Genomic DNA, 23,949 nt, shown 5'->3' with positions numbered 1-23,949 from the left:
TACTTTTGTCTATCATATCTGCTTTGAATTGGGTAAAAAGTACTAGCGAATACTATTTGCGCTAAATAAAATGCTAATAGACAATAGTGAGGTGTGAAAAGTTCTAATTCTTCAAATCTAGCATAAACGTCTACTTCCTTTTCAACGAGCGACTTTATTATTATTATTATTATTATAGGTCTCTATATGAAACTTAGTATTGAAATATGATGAGGGATGGGTATGATACAAAGAAACATTTCTACCCGCTCGACCTCTCACGTAGCCATTCCCTAAACATGCCGTTAGAGGTGCCCTTAATATCTACACTATATCAGTTGATCTCTCTGTAACTATATATCTTCTATCTGATGCGCAACATCTAACGCATACGCGCGTACTCGAAATGTGCTTGATTTCGACGCTCATACTATTAGCGCACAGACGAACTCCATAGGGCCCATGTTTTGCCGTGGTCAATATCAAATGCTAACAGTGTGCATGCCGCTGCTTCTACGTTTTGTGGAACGATGTTCAGCATTAACGTCGTCAATTATCTGTGCCTTTGCGAAATCGAATGTTTCAATGCAGAGGATCTGCCGGGATTCGTTCGCGTCTCCGGTTCCGGAGTTGCTTCAGTCACTGTAGTTGTGTGGGTGACGGGTCGGAGATGATGGCAGCTCGCCAAAAAGTACGTGAATTACTTGTTTAGTCTATATTGTATTTACCTAAGCCACGCCTGTCATTAGAGCACAGTACATAATACAATACACACGGGTATAGGTTGAATAATCTGCTGTCACTTGGAGATTCTCTAGAAATTTTTCTTCATAATATGCTTTTGACTAACAAGTGACCTCCAAGACGACCTTCATTAAGCGTTGGATACGTATGCGTCAATCTTCGTACACGTCTATTAAATAAGATTAAGATTAAAAGCGATTATGTTTGCGTTGAGGTTTGCCTATCGTAGTCAGACGTTTTATACTGTAACTTATACTCAAGTTAAATGAGTCTGTTGATTAAATACCAACACAGATGCCACCGTGTTAGGTACTATCCAAGATATGGCCGTAGACCCTTAGCCTTTGAAAAAACCTTATCAAATCCATAAGATGTCTTTTTTCAAAAATTGAAACAACATAACTTGCCTTTGGGAGGGCCCAACCTATAGTCTACACTATTGTCGAAGGAGCGGCTTGTCTTCTCACAAGCCTTAGCATCCTTTAGTTCAAGAAGCAAAAATTCCGTTGACGTGAATTAAATGCATCGTAGATAATTAGTCGTCGTGCTTCTTTAGTGTGCAGAAAAATTTTAAACTAAATATTGGATTTTTGTTTAAACTTAGTAGTTTTACATATTTTTGAGTTCGCCTTTCGATGATTTCGAAAAGGAAGTAGCAACTGAAAGCCTATTTCGTAGAAATAAATTATTTCCCCTGATGGCGTATCGATTTTCAGGATGAACGTATCCCGGTTTATCTCAGGATACGGCCATGTACCGACGGTGTCAACCGCTGCCTCCGCGTCATTGATGCTGCCTCGATGGAAGTACATGCTCGTGAGTTTTAAATATCTTTTGTCCACTGGAAACAGTTGATCAGTTACCGCATCGACTGACTAATATGTTTGCACACCAACGTAATTGAATATACGAAATTGACTTTGTCATATGTTTTAAGAGCTAAGCCAATTTGACTTCATGTTTGTACGAAACCCGAACATGATTCAACACATATGTTAGATCAAAATCGAATCTATAAGCTGTTGCGGTGTGCTTGTTTTAGCGAACGCGCCAGGCATCGTACACCGTGGCGAGTACAGCCATATTTTTCATGAGAAAGCAAGTCAGCATGAGGTCTTCCTGAAGAGCGCTCTTCCATTAGTAGATGGCATAGTTTATCATCAACGAGATGCGTTGCTGATTGCATATGGCGCTTCCGGGTCAGGTAAAACCCACACAGTTAGCGGAACGATTTCACGTAAGTAGACGATGTTTTAAACGATTTTGTTTGTGAGGAACGAGAAGCTCACGTACTTTCAGTTTGCCCGTTAACAGTATTCTGTCAACCTGTATTTATTTATTATCGAATTTTCCCAATTTCATATCCTACTTACGATTAGCGCTACTAAAATACACTTTCTCTGAACATTAAATAGGGTACACATGACAGTGAAACTTTTCACTAGCTTTCCTGCACAGCCTTTTGTCCACAACCAGGTAATACGAGTAGGATCAGGCACACAAAGGCTGACGCTAATTCGGATGAAGGAGTGCTCTCTCAAGCTATAAGGCACATATTTAAGTGCACCGAGGCCTGCAATCAGCTCTCGAACGTAAGTCGTTTCCCGATGAGTAAACATAGGCTTGCTTTTTATATTTGAGTTTTTGTTACTACGTAAAGCCATAGCACCCATTCTAGATTTTTTTAAATGGCTCAGTGACCTCATACATCTGGATCGCCACGCCATCTTTCATAGATTTCATTGGTTTGTAGTATATAATACTAAGGATCTTACAGGGTGATAATTTCCGTAAATGCATACACGCTCCCGCAGTGCGCATGAAACTTGTCTATTGAGACCACTACTTACGACATCAAATAGTTAACTTTAAGTTCGCTATGCTATGTATAAAGGAACAGTCAAATTTAATTCTACTACGTTAGTTTCCTCTTTCGCTGGTACTTCGCGATATGGTCGATATGCATACAGACAGACCTTATAGGAGGTGAACGAGCATTATCTATTACTTTCGCATGGATGTAGTGATAGACTATGTCTGTCTCATTACACATCTTTTATATCCTATGGTTATTATTCTATTACTTAGTGGATGCCGCGCCGTATCATTTTTTCCTTCAGAAGTAATTCTAATCACCCCCTATTTAATCTGATTGGTATCCAATTAGGTTCGCCCAACGAACTTCGCTGACCTGACCTTCATCACGGCTGAGAAAGTCAAGTCCTTCGAAGTGGCATCAGAGGCGCCTAGCGGCCCCAGCAAAAAAAGCAAACGGGACAGCTGCGGCATTTGGCTCTCAGTAATACAAGTGTACAATGAAGTTGTCACGGATCTTCTTGATCAGGGAAAGCCAAAAGCACTTTCGCTTGCTCAGGTTAGAGTTGTAGACAACATATTACAGTGTCAGATATTTTACTACATTTTATATATCTGCATCTATCTGTTTCATATTACTCGGCTTCTGCCAGTGGGTATTATTTCTTGCTCACACGAGTGCATTCTCGGTAGCTTAGCAATTCTACCCATTGGGACCCACAAATATTAGTTTGTGTCTAAGTACAAGGTTTTAGCATAAATTAAGACAAAACTAATGTCGTATAAATTAAAACGAGTATTTTAATAAGGTTTATTGCATGTGACGACGAAAACATTTCTCACTAAGATGTTTTAATTCGATGAAATTGCTCTTCGCACAAGGCGTTTCCTGAAATTAGTTATTTTAAATTGTTAATAGCTTTCTCATGGTAACTGTGACCGAATCGATGCTGGTGCGTATGTACCCGCTGAAGTCAGACATAAAATATTCTGCGCGGTCAAGTTTTTTGTTGACAGTGGGCAAACAATCCAAGGACACGAAAGAACTCTAAAAAGGTGCAATAAACGTAAAAGATCGAACAAAGATTGACTGCTGGGTTATTTCAACAACTTAGCTGGCAGTACTTTCTCGCCCACAACAGCAACAGATCCTTATATCCACACTCTCATCAAAATTGCTTATACTCTCATTTTGGCTAATTTTCGATTATGCCTTTTAAATATAATCCCTATTGAAGACCTTCTATTTTACACCATAGCTGCCAAATCTCTCGTACATATTGGGATAAAACATACGGCTAGTTATATTTCAGTTCAATGAAACAAATCCTATTATCGCGGTGCCACTACCGATCGGAACAGCTAAAAGGAATGTTTTTTATCGATTGGATAGAAGCGCTCACTAAGGACTGACTCATTCGACAGAAACCGAACATGAGGCATTTGATGTTCTGATTCAACTTCAATCGTACCTCTATGATACACTTTGGTACTGCATATATTGCATTTGTGAGACTTACCCTTGTGCTTATCCTGTGTATAGCATTATTAGTGCAGTGCCCAAAGATATTAGTAAACAACAGCATCTGTATAAAGATAACTCCTTTAAAAAAGCAGGATGCCCATAGGAACAGCTATAATATTATATTGATTACATTTTCAATAACAGAATTCCGTCACATGGAATTTCAAGTCCGATCAGGCCCCTTCAAACAGGTTCTCCCAGTTCCCTTACACAATCACTTCCAATACAAGCAATACGCTGAGTAGTCGGGACTGTTGGATCAACCAACAGAAAATTATTACTATTACTATTGTTATGCCGATTTTTGCAGGACGCTAACGGACGTTGCTTCGTTCGTGACGCCTCATGGCATAAGGTAGACTCCGACGATATGGCCTTTGCTCTTTTAACCGACGCTAGGTGTAAACAAAAAGTAGCTAGCACAAAGCTAAACGATAGGTCATCGAGATCTCACTTTATCACGTTCATCAAGATTATTCGCAACATCGGTAACGACTTTAAGGTAAACCAGCTGGTGATCGCCGACCTAGCTGGTAAGCACTGATAACAAATTATCAATTTAACACTTTTCTTTTTTAGATTCAATGTAACAACGTGCAGCATTTATGTGTCGTTGATGCAATTGAAAGCACCGATCCATGCAGTGCCTCAGTATGAAGTTATGGGCTGGTGAATAGAATCTTCCTTAGACACTTTCTTTTCCATTTCTGAAATAAAACTTATGCCTTGCTTATGTCTATTGGTACTACAAATTGGCGAAAAAAATACTATTCGAACCCATGACATTTACATGCATCACAAGACTTGCTATGTCTGAATCGTACCAGGCAACGAGCGATCAAAGGCTTCAGGAGGGACCGGTAACGTTCTCCGCCAAGCAGGGTTCATCAACTGCTCCCTGTTGGTTTTGGGTCGCTGCGTGGACGCAATTCGACGGGGATTGCGCAACATACCATATCGCGACTCGAAATTAACACGCCTCTTAAGCCCCTTTCTTGCCGGTAAAGGTTCTCTTCTGTCATTAATTGTCTGCGTGAACCCGCACAAAGACCGCGTTGACGACACTCTTGCAACCTTAAAGGTCAGGGTTGTTAGTTTTTAGTCTTTGCGTTAATGTTCTTAATGCTTTAGAACTCGACGTCTGTGATGCCTACTACGCAACCGTTCTGAAAGCGGCCCTGTCGTTAATTTGGCTGTTACCTAATGTAACGCAAATTTAATTCGAACCCAATGAAACATAACTCTAACAAAATAAATTTTTTTCCCTCTTTTTGAGAAAGCTTTACAGCGTGTATTATATGTATTTGTATAGACATACACATGCTTACTCTACTCGAGCGGATTTACACACAGCGGCCCAGTCGTAGGACCCATGATGCATCAGTTTTGCTATTAGGTTGGAGCCAAAAGATCTGACCCATTAGCTACCGCAACAGACCAAACTAGCCGTCTAGAGAATACAGTAATTTCAACCGAACGGATTTTGCTACCAACATCAATCGCAAACTGCATCATTACATTTTATATTTGTTCATACCTAATTCTACCCAGAGAGGCCGAAATGTGGTCACGATTCGTCAGCACATAAGTAGGCCACAATCTGTGTCGATCATAAGCAGCAGTGCAAGAACTAGTCCTTAACATGAACGAAGTATAATCATATCAAAGGTCAGCATGCTTGTTGTAAAACACAATGTCCAATTGAAAATGATGGTGGACAAAGTTAATGTGACTGGCTCAAGACAGCGATTCATTTTTACCGAACTTGACGAAGATTTTAGGCTCATTATGGCCTCAAATCACTCAAAATGCACGGACAAACATGACAGAGCGCGCAAGAGCCCCCGCGTGACGAAAGCAACATCCTGCCGTGAAAAATCGCATGAAAGTTAGAACTCTGAGAACACGGAAATGCTTGGAAGGTGACCACAGGATAAATAATACTATCAATAATCGCCGGTACTACAAAGCCCGCATATGCGCAGATAACAACAACATAGTTATGATCGAGCTAATTCTGAAAACTCTTATACGTTCGACCCACAGATAATCCCGCGGATATCCAGATACGGCATAATAGCACTGACAGAAATACCATCATATGCCATATAGTTAAATCTCGGCGATATGGGAATAAGACTTGACAGTGGCACCAAGGCCTACGAAGACAATTAACTAATGAATTTTAAATACGACGTCGTAAAATCGTCGACCGAGAACTTGGACAAGATTGACAAGATAATCAACTGATAAGCATAAAGATAATGTCCTAAAAACGATGGTGATCATTGAGCCACTTAAACGACATCACAAAAAAAAAACGATAATCAAAAGCATTTCCTAGTTTTAGTACTAGTCCGAAACACCCGATGGTAGAAACCTCCGTCAAGGTTATCGTTTAAGGAAAAATCGTAACCGAGACAATCGTCCGTCAAACTAACTATCAGAAACTTGAAATCCCCATACGCGCGGTGCAAGCGACAAGATCATACGGCGAAAATATGTTTTAAAGAAAGCGTCTCAGCAACCATAAAGGACGCAAACTAAGCATACGATGCAGCGGCACACAACGTTGAAGTGATATGGTATGATTCAGAAGATAGCGATGCACACACGCTAGACTCCAGCACACACTCAATAGCAAACGACATTGGCTAGTTCGCCGCCTAGGAACAACTTGCCAAATGACGGTCGGTACAGTAGAAACCTAAATGAAAACCTGAAAAACGTGATCCTGGCACGATAGCGCTTAGCATGTGCTAACAGCGACCTTTCAAACTGTACAGCGGACGATGTTTTCCATGTAACTCAACGTTCTGAAACTTGCTTTCGTTCGTTCGTTCGCTCGCTCAATTAATGGAAAAAAATCGGTGAATTGAAACCGACGAAGAAAACTTCATCCTACTAAAGGGTGACAACCGCATTGAGGTCGACTGCGATGCGAGCCCACCCACTATCCAAAATGCAAAAGATGGCGAATGCGGCACAAAATGCAGCCGTTGAAGTGGAAATCATAAGTACCAAAAACGGTCGGTCACATAAACAGTCAGAGACTCATAAAGATCCTGAAGCATAAAAACATCAATTTCGTGAATGATTAACAATATTGCTCCGCATATTATCAATCCAGGCTACACCAAACATAACGTCATCGACGAAGGTTTTAGAATTAGTACATGGGCACGCATTGATCGGTCCAATATGAATTTTTTTATTGCTGGGAAGAAATATATGCTTTATGTACACAACCGATGAAGTCTTGAACTTTAGGCTCATCTATTTTCTAACTCAAGATTCAATCAAATACATGAAAAACATGACCGGAAAATTTTTTAAGAAGCCTTTCGGCAGATGAGTTCCCAATGCCACACCTCGCCGCGCACTTGGGGACGTCAGAGCAAAACCGCTAACATCGAATCTTCAAAAATTGTGGCTAAAGGGAAGAGCCAAAAATCTCAATCATGATCTTACCAAGCTCACTAACCCAACACTTATTGTGTTTGTGGGGCGCTATATATTATATATATATTACCATCAAGTCATCATCCCAATTAACAAGGAATCATCTGAAATGATCTACGATACAAAGCTACAACTGAATAAGATTCCACGTCATTGGATCAAGGTACTATTTAGTTCATCCGGCCGAGAGAAACTCGACTCTAAAGGAAGAAGCAACCGAATTACGGGCTATCGTGCTTGGATTCGAAAAAACACAAGATGACGCCATCAAACGATATCATCTTTGAAAAGGACTCGTCAAGAGTTAAACACCAGGCGAAGATTTCAGTAGGTTAGTTAGCATAAAATAATCAGCATAGTTTAGCTAACGACAAAACAAAACACAGCGAAGAGACCCAGTCGAACTCCGAAGGAAACAGCAACATTGTGGAAGGAAAAGTGAACCAACACGAGAAGGAACAATAAAACGGACTAGAGGAGACTGAATCGAAAGATAGATCAAAAGTAACAAAATCGATTAATCTCAAGTCCTACTCGACTGAAGACCTTACCAATGTAAAGGAGACGCTAATTTGGAACGGAGAAACACAATGAGAGCCGCATACAATCTGTACAAGCATACAATCTACTACAATCAATATACCAAATCCAGTTGAACTACCACGGCGCAAGCCAGTGAAAAATGCATATTTCGACTAAAACGTTGCGCGAAGCTTTATTCAGACAGCCGAAGAATATTTCTTTACGCAAAGTGTTATATATGCGACCATCCCAAGATTCGAAAGAACGCGCACTATTTCAGCCACAAGAACCTACGAAAAACGACAGCGTAGAGGAATGCCCGTAGAAAGCTTTTGTTTGAGCAGTCCATTTTCTGAGATGGTATACTTTACTCGCCTCACAGTATACAAGGAGAACAATGGCCCATACTGCAAAGAATATAAAGCTATTTTAGGTTGTCCATCAGTTCGTATATTGCTTCTCTAAGAAGCTCTAGGAAGCATTGATGTGTTCTGGCCTGGCACAAAGTTTAAAAGACAAAAGTTTCTGTTTTTCGTGTAAACATAGACCCACTTTTTTCTAGTTACGTTGGCGATACGCTAATTGCAGGCGATAAACAAGAAGCAATCGGATTAAATCGATTCGAATTTCTTATTTTTAACAAATACTATATTAGAGCACCTTCGACCATATGCGGTGCAAAAAGAACTGTTAGTTACAAGAGAAACCATCTATTATCTCGTATGTTTAAAGCCACTACGTTCTAAACATGTGCAATTAGGCCCAGAGTGAAGGCAAAGAGAAGACATTTTGAATAACTGTGAATCTTAATAATGCGCCTGAATAATAATGCGTTCGTAGGCTTTCAAGAAAGCTCTGCAGAGCTTATAAGGACTTCACCTATACACATCTAAAATTAGACGAGAGGCCATACCCATGCCTGACATGAATAATCGCGAGCGCTGTTTTCGTGACTTTGCTCATGTAGTGCATACCACATATTCGCATGCACACTTATATGCATACTTATTTTACTCGGGTAGATTTACTTACAACAGTTATCGAACTTACGATGTATTGACCTAGCCACGCGGTGGAAAGGTCGATAGCCGAAAGAGCAAATCTACGAGCAAGTTTACAAGGGCCCTCCGTAAGTGACTCAACTTTTGCCATGACAGGCTAAAAGTTATTCAGTTATATGCATCTGCTATATATATATAGCTGACTGAGCCAAGGCGTTTTCACTACTCTCAAGTACGTCACAAGCTCCTTATGAGTATTTGCCTAGATAAAGATAGGAAGTAACAAGGAAAAAAAAACGCAGAACTATGAAGACGTATCGATTTGAAAGACCTTCAGAAGGGGAACGTGCTTCATGCATTAAGTTATGCCATGAGCCATATAATATGATCAATAATAAAAATACTAAAATAATTGAAAAACCAGTGCGAGAGTTAACAGCCAAATCTACTCAAGGCGCTAGGTTCAATAAAGCATATTTTGACAGATTTTTATAGTTTCTTCTTCATAATGTAATATATTTTCAGGATTTGAGAAATGTTAGAAGACTATAATTTGTACAACTTGAATACATCTTTCTTGTAACAGTTTTCAGCGCTGGCTTCAGAGCTCACTCAACCAGCCGAGGTGGTCAAAAGGTTCCAGGAGACTCGTCGAAAATCAGCACATGCCGCCACCTTTTTGCCGGCTGTAGATCCTGAACCAGGAGCGCAACCCATTCAACAGGATGTGGTCACCTTACCAGTACACATTTTCCAGGAAATGCAGCATGGCCTGGAAATGTTAGTACAGCTGAAAGTAGTTATAGTCGAAAGCATGGCTTTTCTAAAACACCTTTTCTTTTCCTTTATACATTTCGAGTTAGAGCCTTCTTCGCACTAGCAAGCAGTAGAAATATTTCTGTATTGTTTCAATCAAGCAGAAGATTGGAGTTAGTTGCAGTAGCATTTAACTTAGTTTTGTAATCATTGCAAGTAGAACATAGTTCGTAGAATTTAAAATAGATAGAAAACTTTAGAGTCTATTTCTATAATATATGTAATTTGATTGGCAGGGGTGAAAGTCTAGCGCGCGAGAATGAGGAAATTCGAAGAAGTCTTCAGCTTCGTGAGGAGGCTTTGGAAAATAGTCGACTTATGCATGAAGACCGATTAACAGCTCTGCGAGCGGAGTATCACTCTGAAGTACGAAAGATTCGCGAGGAACATCGTGAAGCCCGCGAGGTAATCGAAACTGAGCTAAGACAACACTGTATTGAGCTCGAGGCGAAATGCGCGAAATACAAGTGAGTTTCTCTTAATACCAATGAATATTATATTACAGCGGGCTTAAATCATTTATAATAATATTACTCAGTCAACATGCTTCTACGATAAGCCTGCCGAACGTGGAAGTTCCATTTAATCAATACAAAGAAATATTTCGCATTTTTCACTAGCTCTTTATTACGGAGGATGAAATAAATGAAATTGAAAGTCTGACACGGGTGGCAACACGCATGCCAGTATCTAGGCACTCAGACAACGACAAACACGATTAAAGAACCTACTGTGTGACTTCTGCAGGAAGCAGGCGGGTTTGCTGGCAGAAGTCTGCAAGAAGCGGTTGTACCCAGAGCTTGACAGATATCGAGCTCTCTATGGCTCCTTAGAGGAATTTCCTCCGATGCAAGAGGAGGATCTTGCAAAGTACGGAAAAACGTCTGACCCAGTCAAACACGTTCTTGAATGCTCGCGCTGCTGTCTCCTTCAGGTACAACTAGATGACACGTCGCGTCAACTACAGACCAAGGTAAATATCTATACGTATATATTGTGAGTTTTTACAGCGAAAAACCACTCAAACTAGTTGTAAAACTCCTAATAAAAGTACGCTTCATAACACCAACTCGCAGGAGAAACGACAAATTGCTTAGTACTTCAAATAAGGAAGCGGTTTGTATCTTTCCAAGCAATGTTCCCACTGCAGAGCTATGCCACTAATTTCAAAGCAAACAAGCAGAGCAAGTTTTGGTATTTTTCCTTTATATTATGGTTGAATATATGTATTGATGTGCATATACTTTTTTCAAACGCCCTCCGTATTTATTCTAATTTATATAGTTCACTATGTCATTGATTAAATGCGCATATTTGCAATCCGTAGATCCATGAAAGCGAGCGTATGGTTGAAGAGCTACGTTCAGAGAGAGAGCTTCGCGTACTCCTGCAAGAGAAAACGCGAGGATATCAAACAATGTCTTCTCAGATTTGGTCCACAACAATGGAATACACTTGCCGCTCGCGTTCAGCTTCACGAGGCCGTATCGAGCCGCCCTCGTCAGGATACATTGACTCGGGACACATGTTGGACCAAAAAATGCCGCCTGAGGAGTCCGAGTCAGGACGACTAATGGACGAACTTCGCGAGAGATTAATTCAGCAGATAGCCTTAACAGAACAGCTCGAGATTGCATCACGTGATCGCATCGCTGAAATCACAAACGAGCTCAAGAAAGAGCGCATGGAACGGCGCCTTATCGAGATGACAAGAGATCAGCTAGCCAGCAGACTTGATGTATGTGCTTTTCAGTGAAGATTTTATATGATATATGTAAACCTGAACAAAAGTTAACTTACAAAAATAGAGGGATGAATGACATGACGTGGTAGCGTACCCTAGATAGAAGCAATTACCATTGTTGTAATAAAATTCGAAATCTAAAAGACATAAACAAAAAGCATAGTAAATAAATGCGTTAAGACATGAATAAGAAAATAGAAAAGAAGTTCGAAATTATACAACGCTCAGTTGAGTTCTGGTTAATGTCCAATCCAGAGAAATGATTTTCACCTGACCACAAAAACAAAATTTTTTGGTTTTTACAGGAAGCTCTATGCAGTCTTGGATGTGACCGCTGCAAGCAGATTATGCGTCTACGAGAAGTACCACAAACGGCCCCAACACGCCATGTTGTCAGATATCGCACGCCAAAAGTAGCCGTTCGTGAGAGTAAGCTAACCTATACGCCTGTTTTCCGACGGCCATCAGCGACATCAACCACAAGTGGGGCGGATTCACCAAGTATTAATCGAAATATACGTCAGCGACGACTTGTGGTCGGCGATTCGGATTGAACTTGCAACTCGACGGCGAGCTATTAGGCCGAATGACGAAATCAAATGCGGTTTCACTGCGTCCAAAGATCCAAAACAGAGCCACAGTGGCGCGTTGGTGTATTAAAACGGTTCGAAACAGTTACCTTGCACATTTTGTTCACCAATAATCTCTTCAAAAGAGCAATTTATATTTGTATATTATTTGTAAATTGTATGCAAGTGTGTATATATGCGTCTTCACTGTCAAGTAAAGTGGTATTACTACTAATTATGGGTAACAAAATTAGCCCTATTTTAATTTGGATTGTTACGAGTTCATGCGAAATCAAAACGATTATATAGTTAGCGTGACCCAATCGAAGTAAACGAAAATCCAACATTGAGCAATGCGCCAATCTAAGCGGTTTTTTTCTGACCACCTTTGCAACTCTGCACAGACAGAAGCAGAGCGCTTTAGCACCGTTCCAAAACGACGGAAATCACATCAGGCGGGTTGTGATAACAAAAATTCGCTGGCATTACAATGTCATTTAGTACATTTCTATGACATCAGTACGCCACTTAGCTTTTGGTATAAAGCGAAGCATGAGTCACTAACTAGATATTTAGATTAAGCTCCTTAGGTGCCAGCCTAATTGTCACAAACTAAAGCATGTAGCAAGCTCTAAATTTTAGTCGACATGTCTGAAAGTGCGTTTCGACTGAAATTCATAATGTTTGAATGTAATATATTGTTGGTGTGAAGATGTACTCTCAAATGACTAGTAATTATCTGATGTAATGCTACGAACTAATAGTAGATGTCAAAACATCTCAAAAGGGTAAAACACGAAACGAATGATAAAGCGCGCTTTTTTTTTTTTAATTTACTTGTAAGACCTAGCGATACGTTGGCTGATAAAGAGACATGAGAAATATATTGTTGTTAGCAAATTAGAGCGTTTCCTTAAATAATAAAAATTTCACCATGTTAGCATAGGTCCGTTGCCCTGATACTCACTGTATACACACATTTCGGTGTATACAACGCCTCTATTATAGTCTTTGCTGTTTCCACCATGTTTTAGCTCTACAGTAACTTGATGATACAAGTAGAGGTAAAGGTCACCTATGAAAGAGCAGCATTTTACAGTCAGGAACGATTCTTCCACGTAACGGAGCCACTTCACAGCAATAGGCATTGTAGAGTGAGCAAATAGTCTAGTTGACAGACACGTCTAAGTGGTGCACGTACCCTTAGATAAGGTGTATTAGTTAACGAAACTGCAAGTAACTGCACGCCTGATGACGAATAAATCACAACAAAGCATCGTTAAAAAATGTAAATAGTAAGCTGAAATAGTATATTCCATTAATCCCAGTCACTAATCGACACAAAAATAACATTTATGCTTAAGTTAATTCGCGTAGGAAGTGAATTTTCCTATATTCAATATCTACTCACGTTCAGGAAATAATAATTACTGTCAGAAACTTAAAAAACCCAAATATTCGCTTATGTCCATGTTTATCGAACCTATAATCTACACGACTTCGGAGGGACCACGAGGTAATAAAAACGATAGTAAAAATAGAGTAATAAATCATAATTAACTACAGTAAAATAAACAGAAAATATGGTTAGTATTTATTTTTCTATTTGTCATTAAAAATATAATTACATGTAAATATTGTACAGTGCATGCAGCAAAAGGTATCTGCGTAACCCCTAGCTGTTTTTCGACAATTATCACATCGTTGAACATATCTTTGTAGAAGCGATTATGGCTGGCTACAAATCATTTCTGTTAGTTCAATAACGCCGTTCTTTCATATTTTCATCATGTGCCACTAGGTACATTAGTCCGCTGGTAGCGCAGTGACTTCAACAAGTGCCCGAAATTCCTGCGGCAGATTAACGAATAGATTTTCTTGCAGGGTCAGAGGCAATACTGGTGGAATAGCCTTTGCGAGAGCGGCCCCGTCAACTGCCGGCAATTCTTGAGTCGAAGTGACTTTTTCCTATAGAAAAACAAACGCAAATCAATGATTTAACAGTTGTAACATACGCTTATTTTTGTTTGTGTTACTGAAGTGAATCAGAAAAAAACATGTTTGTAGGTGGCACTGTTGCTGTGGCGCTTTGGGTGCTAAAATGACGTCGGCCAACTAAGACGTTTTTGGTTTTCCCATTTATTAGAACGGCATAAGCAATTCAAGGTTATAACGTAAAACTTACAACGAGAAGCTCAGTGAATGTGTAATCTAGTTATAGCCTTTTTGAAATAAAACTTTATATTAAACAATAACAAAACACTGAGAATTTTACTAAGGAGAAGCTGGTGGAACATAAACATGTACAGACTAATAAGACTTGGACTTGCGGATTTGTCAACCGAATTAAATCGCCTCTTTTTTCTTTTCGGGGGCCAGCTGCCTGAGATGACGCTCGAAAAGGGATGCAAAATTTTGAAACATTTACTTAGATTATTTTTGGCTTAAATCCTGCCATACAGCTGCCGTATTTAAGTTCCACTGTTTGCTTACCTTGTAGACACATTCGTTTTCATAGCGTCGTCTTTTATGGGTTATTTGGGCATTCTTGTACATTTCCCTCCAGTGTGACCCCAAAACAACTATCGTAATATTTTCTGCTTGTTTACTTGCAGCTCTGAATGCTGCCATGGCAAGGTCCAATCGAGCCAGTTCGTCGCTCACTCGACAGTCTTTTCCATCCTGATCGGCCTAGGTGGTAAAAATATCGAACAAATCTTTGAAAAAATCGAAACTACTTAAAGAAACCAACAATTTTTTTGATAAAAGAAAAATCTGGACTGTTTTTCCAGTTATTGGTCGTTGAATAGAATGTATATCGTGCGATTAATTATAGAACGTACCTGATGGAACTGTGTGGCGCCCCGAAAGGCTGCTTCTTTAAACTGCATTACATAAGCCCACTGGTAACTGCAAGGATGCTCCTTCTTCATATGCTTCCATGCCGTTTCGTACAACTCCGTGGCGCGCTGCGCCAATCGAGCTAGGACACTAGAAGCCTTATTGTCCTGTGAATAGTAAGTGGAACAAAATGACTTTTTTTTTTTTAATTTTTTGCCTACAATCAGTATTACACAGCGAATCGTAATATTGACTTGTCGAGAAAATGTTAACCGGTTTCTAGGTAGATGGCTCCAAAGCCGCAGATCTCAGATAATGTGAGTAATTTTGGATCAGTGTTAATATCATTTAAAGGCTGAGATTTGACAGTAATAGATGTGTTGTCGTGCCATAGCAGTTGTTGTGCCTTTGTGCAGACTTAGAATAGAGGGTTCTGAAGATCAGTGGAATTTCCACAAAAAAAATTTGCTATACTTTACAATTTTATCACGGTCACACAGTTCACAATTTATGATCCAGAAGCGTTATTGGAAAGAATAACCCAATCATAGTTCTGTCGCTTTTGCTCCGGAAACTCCGGAAACATGCCTATTGTATTGGACGACCAACTACCAGAGAACCTAATAAAATCGTACACTTGAGTAGCCACGATATTGCCAAAGATTAAACATTCACTACTGAAGAGGTAAATCATTTGAGGAAAGCTATAAAAAACCTCATTATTCGAGGGCCACACGAATTGATGCAAAATAATTTATACGATCGTATTTCGATTGTGTGAAAATTCACAGGAACGCAATGAAATCAAATCATTTCTCAAACTATTGATCACAAACAACGAAAAGATAATATTGTGCAAATGTAGAAAAAAAAAATATATATATATAAATACCTTAAAATCTGTGGCAAACTCCAGACTGACACTAAAGAAGGTGACGCTATGTGTTTGGTGGATTGGAAAGAAATCGGGCAATATGAGTTACCGTCGCTCGGCAGAACGACTGATTCCGACGTTTACTGTCAACAACTAAAAGGGTCATTGAAAAAAGCCATTGAAAAAAGTCGAACGGAATTAATGAACAGAAAAATGCTGTCGTTCGGCACTGTGAGAACGACAGACCATATACATCTTACACTAGCCGGCAAAGACTCAGAGAACTTGGATGGGAAACTTCATTGCATTTGCATTATAGTCCGGATTCTGCACTATAAAATCATAATCTGTTTGCAAAACTTAATCATGTTAACTTAGCTTCAATAGAGCAATGACAAAATCACTTGTCACAATTTTTTGCCCAGAGACCACAATGTTCTACGGTGATCCATATTTATTTTTGGAATATTATTTTAAAATTTAGAAAATATTTACTTCAATTTCATCTTGGAAATTTTCAAGACTTCTTAGACAACAGTACATATGTACTGTTGTCAATTGTCTATATATATATATATAACATTGCAACATAGAATGATGCCATATTGTAATCAGAAATTAAATTAAGCGAGTTAAAATATTGTTTGTATTTTCAACGTTAGCTAATATACACTTTGTTATTGTAGGTACCTGCAATGCCTTAAGATAGAAGCACTCTTGCGCCTGTGCTAGGCAAAGATTCTCAAGCGCTTGAAGCGTTCCAATATGCAAGTCAGTTGTGACACCCTCCACTGTGGATACCGAACTCGCGTGACGAATGTATTGGAATATACCCGCACTTCTCTGAAACAGCTTTGCCGCATTTCGTAGACCCTCTTCTTCATTTGGATTGCCCTTACCTGCTGCGTGCTGTGACAGATATGCTGCCAGATTGAAAAACAAACATATTTTCTCGAACGATATTGTTGATTGGGTAAACAACGTGTAGAAAGTTATGATTGTGCCATTGCTAAAAGCATTTTTCCATGTGAATGGCACTTGGAGATGTTGTTTCGGAATGGCCTCTTCGAGGTAATTCAACTGATCAATATAGCGAGACAACGCCTCTTCCAGAGAAAGACCGCTAGCTAGCCTTTGGTGTCCTGAAACGTTGCAAGAGAAGATCATGCAAATAACACTTACAATAAGCTCCTTTATTTTAGAGTTCTTAAACATAGCCAATGGTATTTATGGGTTTCATACAATAATACAAGTGCTCCTCGACTTCTACCACATTTATGTTGTAGGCCTTAAATAAAAATTTTTTTGAGTAACCAGTAATTTATCCAAAAAAAATTTTCGAAAATTCGAAAAAAAGCAAATTCGAAGAACTGTTCGTACGTTCGTTTTGAATAAATATAACAAACAAGGAGGAATAAAGAGGCACTGCACAAAATACCATATAATAGACTGATGTATAAACACTAATTAATGTAATAATAACACACGTTTCCATCACAAGATATAACGGAAATTACAGTTTCAAAATGTATGCTAATGGAACATACTATGCTTGAAATTTGACACAGCACTTGCAGGACGCGAACATGTACAAATGCATTGAATATTTTTAGGTTCTGATCTTAATTATGCTTGGCTTTCTGCAGTAGAGACAAGAGTGATGGAGATACCCATGACATATAAAAAAAAAGCCTATACAATACACGATTCACGGATTGTTGATTTAGCTAACATTGCCAACGTTAGCTAAAGTTCGACTTGCAAAAAGCATCTAGAGGGTTAAAGGAGTGTCTCTAGGTCGAACGGAAATATAGAGACATATGTAATTGAGCTCAAAAGCTCCTGCAAGATATAAGTGTCAGTAACTCTCTTAATTGAAATTTAATTGTGAATTTTAATACCGAAATATTAAACAGAGAACACGTCACCTCAATCTCCATTTGAAGCAGCAATCAGGCTTTTTAGTTAGAGACAAGCCTGAGAGAACTATATGGAACGAGGCTAACAGCTTAAGCTAGCTGATTTCAACGATTTATAGCTTTGCCTGTTATTACTTAACGTTCATCGAACAGGCTATAAATAAACAACCCATAAGAAAATAGAGATATATATTTCAATGAAAACTTAACGCATGTAAAATCTGAACTAGTACACATAATAAAAGAAACTTAAGAAGTCACGCGATAATGAGCTACCCATCAAAACATAGTGTTAGGCCTTCCGTGCTCGCCTGATTATTCAAAATGTAAGTTGAAGTGGCAAGTAGTTTTTTTGGCATTAAAACTAATACACTGAAAATATTTTCGGAAGATTTATACAGTGTCCAACACGCCCATATAGAATGATAGTAAATAATTCAAACTGTTAATACTGCTGCAATAATTAATTCGCTTTTGGATCGAAAAATTAACTATTCGTTTCCATTTTTGATATAAAGTTGATACATTAGTCTGATTTGATTTCGTTTGCTCATAATCTCATTCATAGTTCATAATAATTCATATAAATGGTAAAGTTGCTAACCTGCATTACATTTAAGAAGACCTCGAGGAAAATTTTAGCAAAGTGTAACGTAGCTGAAAAACTATGTACAATCTAAGTATACATAATTTGGCAAAGTTCGCGCAGGCTCATATACGTAGGCCCAATTAATTGTGTGTTCAGTTATTAATACGCTAGACTATTGTTTCGTCTTAAGAAAACAACATTAGGTTAAAAATATCCAGTAGCTGGATTAACATCTCTCATAGCTTAACATCGTTAACATATCTCTCGGATTTCATACGCTGTGCAACTATGGACGATTTATAAGTGCGCATTATAAGAATATAAAGGACTTGGCTCTAGTGCACACAAAATGTTTGTATACAAAAACATGAAAGGAACGCAAAATGACCGATACCACAGACACAATCTGTGGGGCCTTTATGACGAAGCAGCCACGCAGTAAACATCAGAATAGCTTAGTGCAGCAAATTCACCATACCACTAAACCAAGCTATCAAACACAATAAACACGATCTTCGAAAATAAGCATCAGCGGGCAAGTTTTGATCTGTAACGAGTCTTACCAAATATTACCTATTAGTCATCTACTGACGATGCAGGCAGTTTTGCAGCCAGAACAATTTTTTGCGCACGACACAGGTCTGTAGGCATGCAACACGCAATTGCGAATCAAAGGTACACACCTGAAATGGCATCACTGCGAAGGCCATCTAACTTCTTGAGCGAATCCCTAAAATTGTTGCAAACCGTTTCGTCAACCGATGGTGCAAATATATCCCCGAGCTTATCCTGCAGCGACACCGAACCCGTTCGTTTCTCGGGAATAGCCAGGAAACCCGCCATCATACTTCGCTTGGTCAGAATGGCTCCCTCCGCGAGCAGTCTATCTGTCAATCGAAGTTCGTGTTACAAGTGGTCTAAGTAAATTTGCTGGCCACCACCCCTTGCTATCTTTTTCAGCGGTTCGACAGCAGCCACGGAATCAATGGAATACTTAACTAAATATGAATGTTCCGCAGCCATTAGAATCAAACGGGCACACAAAGAAGACGTGTGACGTGTACATACGTACGTACTGAGAACAGAAACAAGACTCTCAAGCTGTCACGATCCCTATATTTCGCTCGATGACTCGTATAGAGGTCTGGTATTATATCCTACTTTGTTTAATGTTCTGATGACGCGCTGTTGTGTAAAGTCAGTCTTTCAACTTTATTCACTGTGGGATACTGCCGCACTCAAAACAACGCCCGAAATGCAATGGCTTACTACATACTTCCAGTCTATAGTATAGCTGGATATGGTAAGAGTAGTGTGATATAATAACAAATAAAATATAAAAAAACTGCATTAAGTTTCTTCGGAAGATCAACGACTATAATTTCCTGTCCACAATGACACTGATACAACGATAATGACGTGTGATACTAGGTGGCTAAGCAAATGCGCTACAGTTAAACACCTCCTTTGCAATGGAAGCGTGTTTGTTGCAGTGGGCGGCAGCTGACCGTCGCCGTAACAGCTTGCCACGTCCCTGGAAAGAAGGAGATCGAACGCGGCTGAATTGTCGGCTGCAGTGCTGTTTTTGTTGCCATATTGACTGTACAATACCGATATTAGCAGAAGCAGCTATCACAGCAGCAAATAATGATGATTTTAAACAACAAATTGTACGGCCAGAGAAAAACAACGAAACAGGTTAACCGCTGTATAGTTGTGAAATAAGGAGACATTAGCAGAACTAGAAACGCAGGCTGATCGTAACATTAATTGTTAAACATAGGGGGTGAAAAAGGTATTTGTTTGTAAAAGCGTATATCGAAAATTAAGTGAAAGTAAATGTATTACATAAAAAATATAGCTATTTTTTAAATGTAATTAGTTATAGAAAATAATTGTACACTGATTTGACCACTAAAATTCAAGCTGCATTGAAAACGAAGGAACTTGCTTGGCAGTTGCGGAATAGTTAAAGAGATAACCAATATAATAATAATAATAATAATAATAATAATAATATAAATAATGCAAACCTTCGTAAATCAAAATACGTCAGCTAAGAGGAACTTAATTGGCGTAATACGGTTGCCTATTTATTGTGTTAATAATCACGTCAATACAGAGGATCCCTAGATTTGTCCGCTGCATTGAATTTGTGAGCGGTTTCAATAATCGGTGCCGGGTGTCCAATTAGCTTGTAGGAAATCGAATTATTTTGCATTGACATACGATGCAGCAAACAACCGACATAGCAGTTAGAATAAAATAGCTTCGTTTTATCTACAAGTCTCATATCTATATGCGCAGTGATGGGCTTAAACCAGCAACTTTCGCGACCAGGGACTTTGTACTCAAACATACTCTCTAGGCTCTCTGTCTAAGTATGCATAGTATTGACAAGTAATATGCCCCATTTTTGTAGGCGTACACTCTATCATTCTTGATTCGCTCAACAAATTGTGGCTGCGGCTTCAGCGATTTTGGGTAATGCCTTTTACAGATGGCTATAGAAGTTACGCGTCAGTATTTCTTCTAAGCGTCTAAACCACTCGAAAATCTAAACACAATGCGCTCCAGGTAGCGGGAAAGCAATGTAATTCAAATGGTTTAATCCGACTATTATAACTTTTTTGTATTTACTCTAACATAAGGTGCACGTCGATGTGTTTATTATAGTACATATCTACTATAAGATTAGACCTATATTGGGAATATCTTACAGTGATAACGTAATGCACGTGTGGATAATAGTCTAAAAGAAAATTAATAAAACAAAAATTACGAAAGGTAATTTAAAGTATATCTATATATGTATGTATGTTGTCACCTGGTAACAAAGGTTTTCTTGAACTGGCCATTAGTAGTATCTTTTGAAATTGGGAAAGCACGAAACTCATCAATAACAATCTTCATTGCAATTAAAAAAAGATCTTTTGGCCAAGAAATTACTTTAAAATGAAATAAAATAGGTAAGCATCTTATGATCCTGGAATGTGTTTTTTCGCAAGCATCAGACGAGCTATCAAATACCACAGTAAAATTCAATTATATTTGAACATTAGCTAAAGTTGTCAAAGAAAACCTAAACTGAGGAAGAATCTCAAATTCTGAAAAAGAACAAAGTATTTTTGCTAAAAAAATTCGAATAATTCTTTTTGTTGATAACAAAAAAAACTTTTTAATAATTGAAAAAAATTCACACTTCTTTTTTTGTATGGAAAAAATGTTCGTCGAAACTTCGTAAACAATAGTACTTGCAATGGAAACTATTGTTGCATATCAATTGATATACGTTTTGCGATCAAGTTTTGCGACAGGTTTTGTTGACATTCTTTTTTTCATAAACTACGAAACCTGAGTAATCAACCCATGTATAGATATAATTTTCAAATCGTATACAAAAATCTCATAATTCGGTCTAAATTTTTTTTTAATACATTTGCCAATTTCAATAAATATGTGTTTTTTTAATTTGCTGTTTAGCTTCTCGCGTTTCCTAACATTTACATATTTTGAAAAATCGAAGGTGGAATAATAAGCACATTAACAGACAATACGCTTCAACGGCTTGAATAGGCCGATAAGAGGGCTTTAATAGAAAAACAACAATAGGAAAACAAAGACAACAGCATATGGATGACGGCGACAGGGCACCGGGATGACGGGACAACCGCTACGAATTTGGGATCGCAAGCCAACCAAATGAACCCGCTTGACGTTAAACCCCGTTGCGGTATGCCTGTCTTTTATGCATCTAACACGCTAGTGCTTTTACAAGCAACAAGAAGAATTTTGCATTTAGCATCAAGTACTTCACGCAAATACAGTTCGGATCTTTTGTAGAAGCTGTCAAATGCTGGTGGCAGAGTTTGACCGAATTCCATCGAGCCACAGAAGCCAGCTTCGGTATTTTTCATCGATATAAGCCCCAGAGCTAACGCAAACGAAATAAATACATAATCATGCAACGTAACTCACTGAAAAGTATAATACTGCAAAATTCTAATTTTTGAACAACTGATGAAAATCTCAAATGAAAACAGGCATATCATATCACTTTCACATTGACGTGGTATTGTTAGCCTCTTCCATTTTTAAGGCAGTCCATGTAGGCAAAGCAATCGACAATCAGGGCACTACGTCCTTTGTTTGAGAATGCGGAAACGCTTTTCGATCTAGGCATTAAGAACGAAACGCTTGTAAATGATGGCAGTAATCAGAGACAATAAAGTTTATATCGGTTAGCCATGAGAACGTAACGACGAGGCCCAACTATTGCAATCCTATACACATAGGCTTGACAATTACAATTTTGTTTAACTACGGTATAGAGAACATGTTTGTTTGTAATATATAGCCTTGCGTATTATCTAACTGAAATTCCGATGTCGTGTGGCGTACCTGAGTGTCTAAGGCGATTCTAGTAGTCCTGCTGTCCATTTCACCTAATAAGCATGTGGCCGTTAAAATGTCAAGCTTAACTACATCAAAGCAAATTTTCTTGAAGCTATTAATTGTTGCAAGTGCTTAGTTAATGAAGAGTTACTGCATTTAGGCTCACCAGTTTTTCGATATATCAGTTTCTTTTTTTTTAATTAAAGAGCTATTCGTGCAACGAAATATCGTCAACGAAAACACAAAAAAGCATGTGTAGCTGTAGAAAAATGAGTCGCGATTTATTTTGCGGCTCTTCCGGATCACATTGACGTTGCTGCAGCAGCCTTGGTTGATGCAGGCAAGAAAGGAAAGAAGGCAGTGAAATAGCGTGGTTTCAATCGTCTTATTTTTGACATGAGTATTTAAACGGCTCAGAGCGCAATGTGGTGAAGAGTCACTTGTTGTAGGTAATAATTCTAATTCTGCATATTTAGTCAGGCAATTTTTATCAGATAGTATTGCTATCGTTCCTGTCACTATGCAGACATATGACAAATTGAATGCTTGTACCATGTAGTCTTCAGTTAAGATCGCTTGCAGACTCAATTAAACGACACGGACAAAGTAATGGGTCTCTTAAACGTTTACAATTCACGTTCTGATTTTTTTCGGCACTTGTGAAGGATACAGATACAATTTTCTATTACTAAATGCTGCTTGAACGAGCCAATCTTGCTGCTTTCATCTGACAAGTTTTGATAGAAAAGGCCTTCTCTGTAAAGAAGCTCCTACAACATATTTCGTAAGAATCCGCAAACGCTTACGTTATCTGAATTAAACTTACAATTATCTTCTAATATGGTTATTATTGTTGTCCTACTGTTGGCTGAAAATAAGACCATCGAAACGTATAGCATTGTAGGATGAAATTGCAAGTACTATAGCTAAAAAGAAATTCTGCTTAATTAATCGTACATGCTTAATGTTCGATATTAGTAATTAATTTTTGAGGTGCATATAGCGTCATTTAAACAAGTCAGATATTTGCGAATTCGTATCACTCAGGAGGTAAAACTGAGGGAAGTGTGAATTTGGTGTATGCTGCAGTTAAAAAAACATTGGTGTAATTTACACACCCCCTTAAATACTTAGAATAAAGTACTGAGTCATTA

The 23,949-nt window shown here is 38.6% G+C and overlaps 2 protein-coding genes across 8 annotated transcripts; one reads left to right on the top strand and one right to left on the bottom strand.

The window, feature by feature from the left end:
• Window positions 1-584: 584 nt before the first annotated feature.
• Window positions 585-13,122, top strand: LOC111260354 (uncharacterized). Of its 2 annotated transcripts, none has more exons than XM_022833041.2 (12): window positions 585-670; window positions 1,440-1,539; window positions 1,766-1,960; window positions 2,200-2,315; window positions 2,891-3,097; window positions 4,374-4,596; window positions 4,891-5,144; window positions 9,635-9,828; window positions 10,101-10,331; window positions 10,612-10,837; window positions 11,192-11,602; window positions 11,914-13,122. In XM_022833041.2, exons 1-12 carry the CDS (start codon window positions 650-652, stop codon window positions 12,160-12,162), a joined length of 2,427 nt encoding a protein of 808 aa, XP_022688776.1. In that variant the 5' UTR covers window positions 585-649; the 3' UTR covers window positions 12,163-13,122. The 2 variants fall into 2 exon arrangements, with proteins under 2 accessions (XP_022688776.1, XP_086824413.1); XM_086968287.1 differs by having other exon boundaries at window positions 2,182-2,315.
• A 626-nt stretch (window positions 13,123-13,748) lies between these two features.
• On the bottom strand, window positions 13,749-19,939 carry LOC111260355 (apoptosis-linked gene 2-interacting protein X 1). Of its 6 annotated transcripts, none has more exons than XM_022833045.2 (6): window positions 19,473-19,939; window positions 19,084-19,287; window positions 16,583-17,034; window positions 15,021-15,185; window positions 14,671-14,868; window positions 13,749-14,145 (listed from the first exon to the last, which is right to left on the bottom strand). In XM_022833045.2, exons 2-6 carry the CDS (start codon window positions 19,244-19,246, stop codon window positions 13,984-13,986), a joined length of 1,140 nt encoding a protein of 379 aa, XP_022688780.1. In that variant the 5' UTR covers window positions 19,247-19,287; window positions 19,473-19,939; the 3' UTR covers window positions 13,749-13,983. The 6 variants fall into 6 exon arrangements, with proteins under 6 accessions (XP_022688780.1, XP_022688781.1, XP_022688778.1 ...); XM_022833046.2 differs by having other exon boundaries at window positions 19,084-19,283; XM_022833043.2 differs by having other exon boundaries at window positions 19,477-19,939.
• Window positions 19,940-23,949: the final 4,010 nt, after the last annotated feature.

Source organism: Varroa jacobsoni, unplaced genomic scaffold (assembly GCF_002532875.2).
Source record: "Varroa jacobsoni isolate VJ856 unplaced genomic scaffold, vjacob_1.0 scaffold_431, whole genome shotgun sequence".
NCBI classification, from domain to species: domain Eukaryota; kingdom Metazoa; phylum Arthropoda; class Arachnida; order Mesostigmata; family Varroidae; genus Varroa; species Varroa jacobsoni.
Note: the sequence above shows the minus strand (reverse complement) of the source record. Positions and strands in the feature narration are given on the sequence as shown.

Bases quoted from the DNA above. Each gene is read 5' to 3' on its own strand.
- LOC111260354 (XM_086968287.1), top strand. From the start codon at position 650: ATGATGGCAGCTCGCCAAAAA. The intron at 671-1,439 runs GTACGTGAATTA...ATCGATTTTCAG, and splicing joins TGATGGCAGCTCGCCAAAAA to GATGAACGTATCCCGGTTTA. The intron at 4,597-4,890 runs GTAAGCACTGAT...GAATCGTACCAG, and splicing joins GGTGATCGCCGACCTAGCTG to GCAACGAGCGATCAAAGGCT.
- LOC111260355 (XM_022833045.2), bottom strand. From the start codon at position 19,246: ATGATGGCGGGTTTCCTGGCTATTCCCGAGAAACGAACGGGTTCGGTG. The intron at 14,869-15,020 runs GTACGTTCTATA...TTTACCACCTAG, and splicing joins GCGCCACACAGTTCCATCAG to GCCGATCAGGATGGAAAAGA. The intron at 14,146-14,670 runs GTAAGCAAACAG...GTTTTTCTATAG, and splicing joins AAAACGAATGTGTCTACAAG to GAAAAAGTCACTTCGACTCA.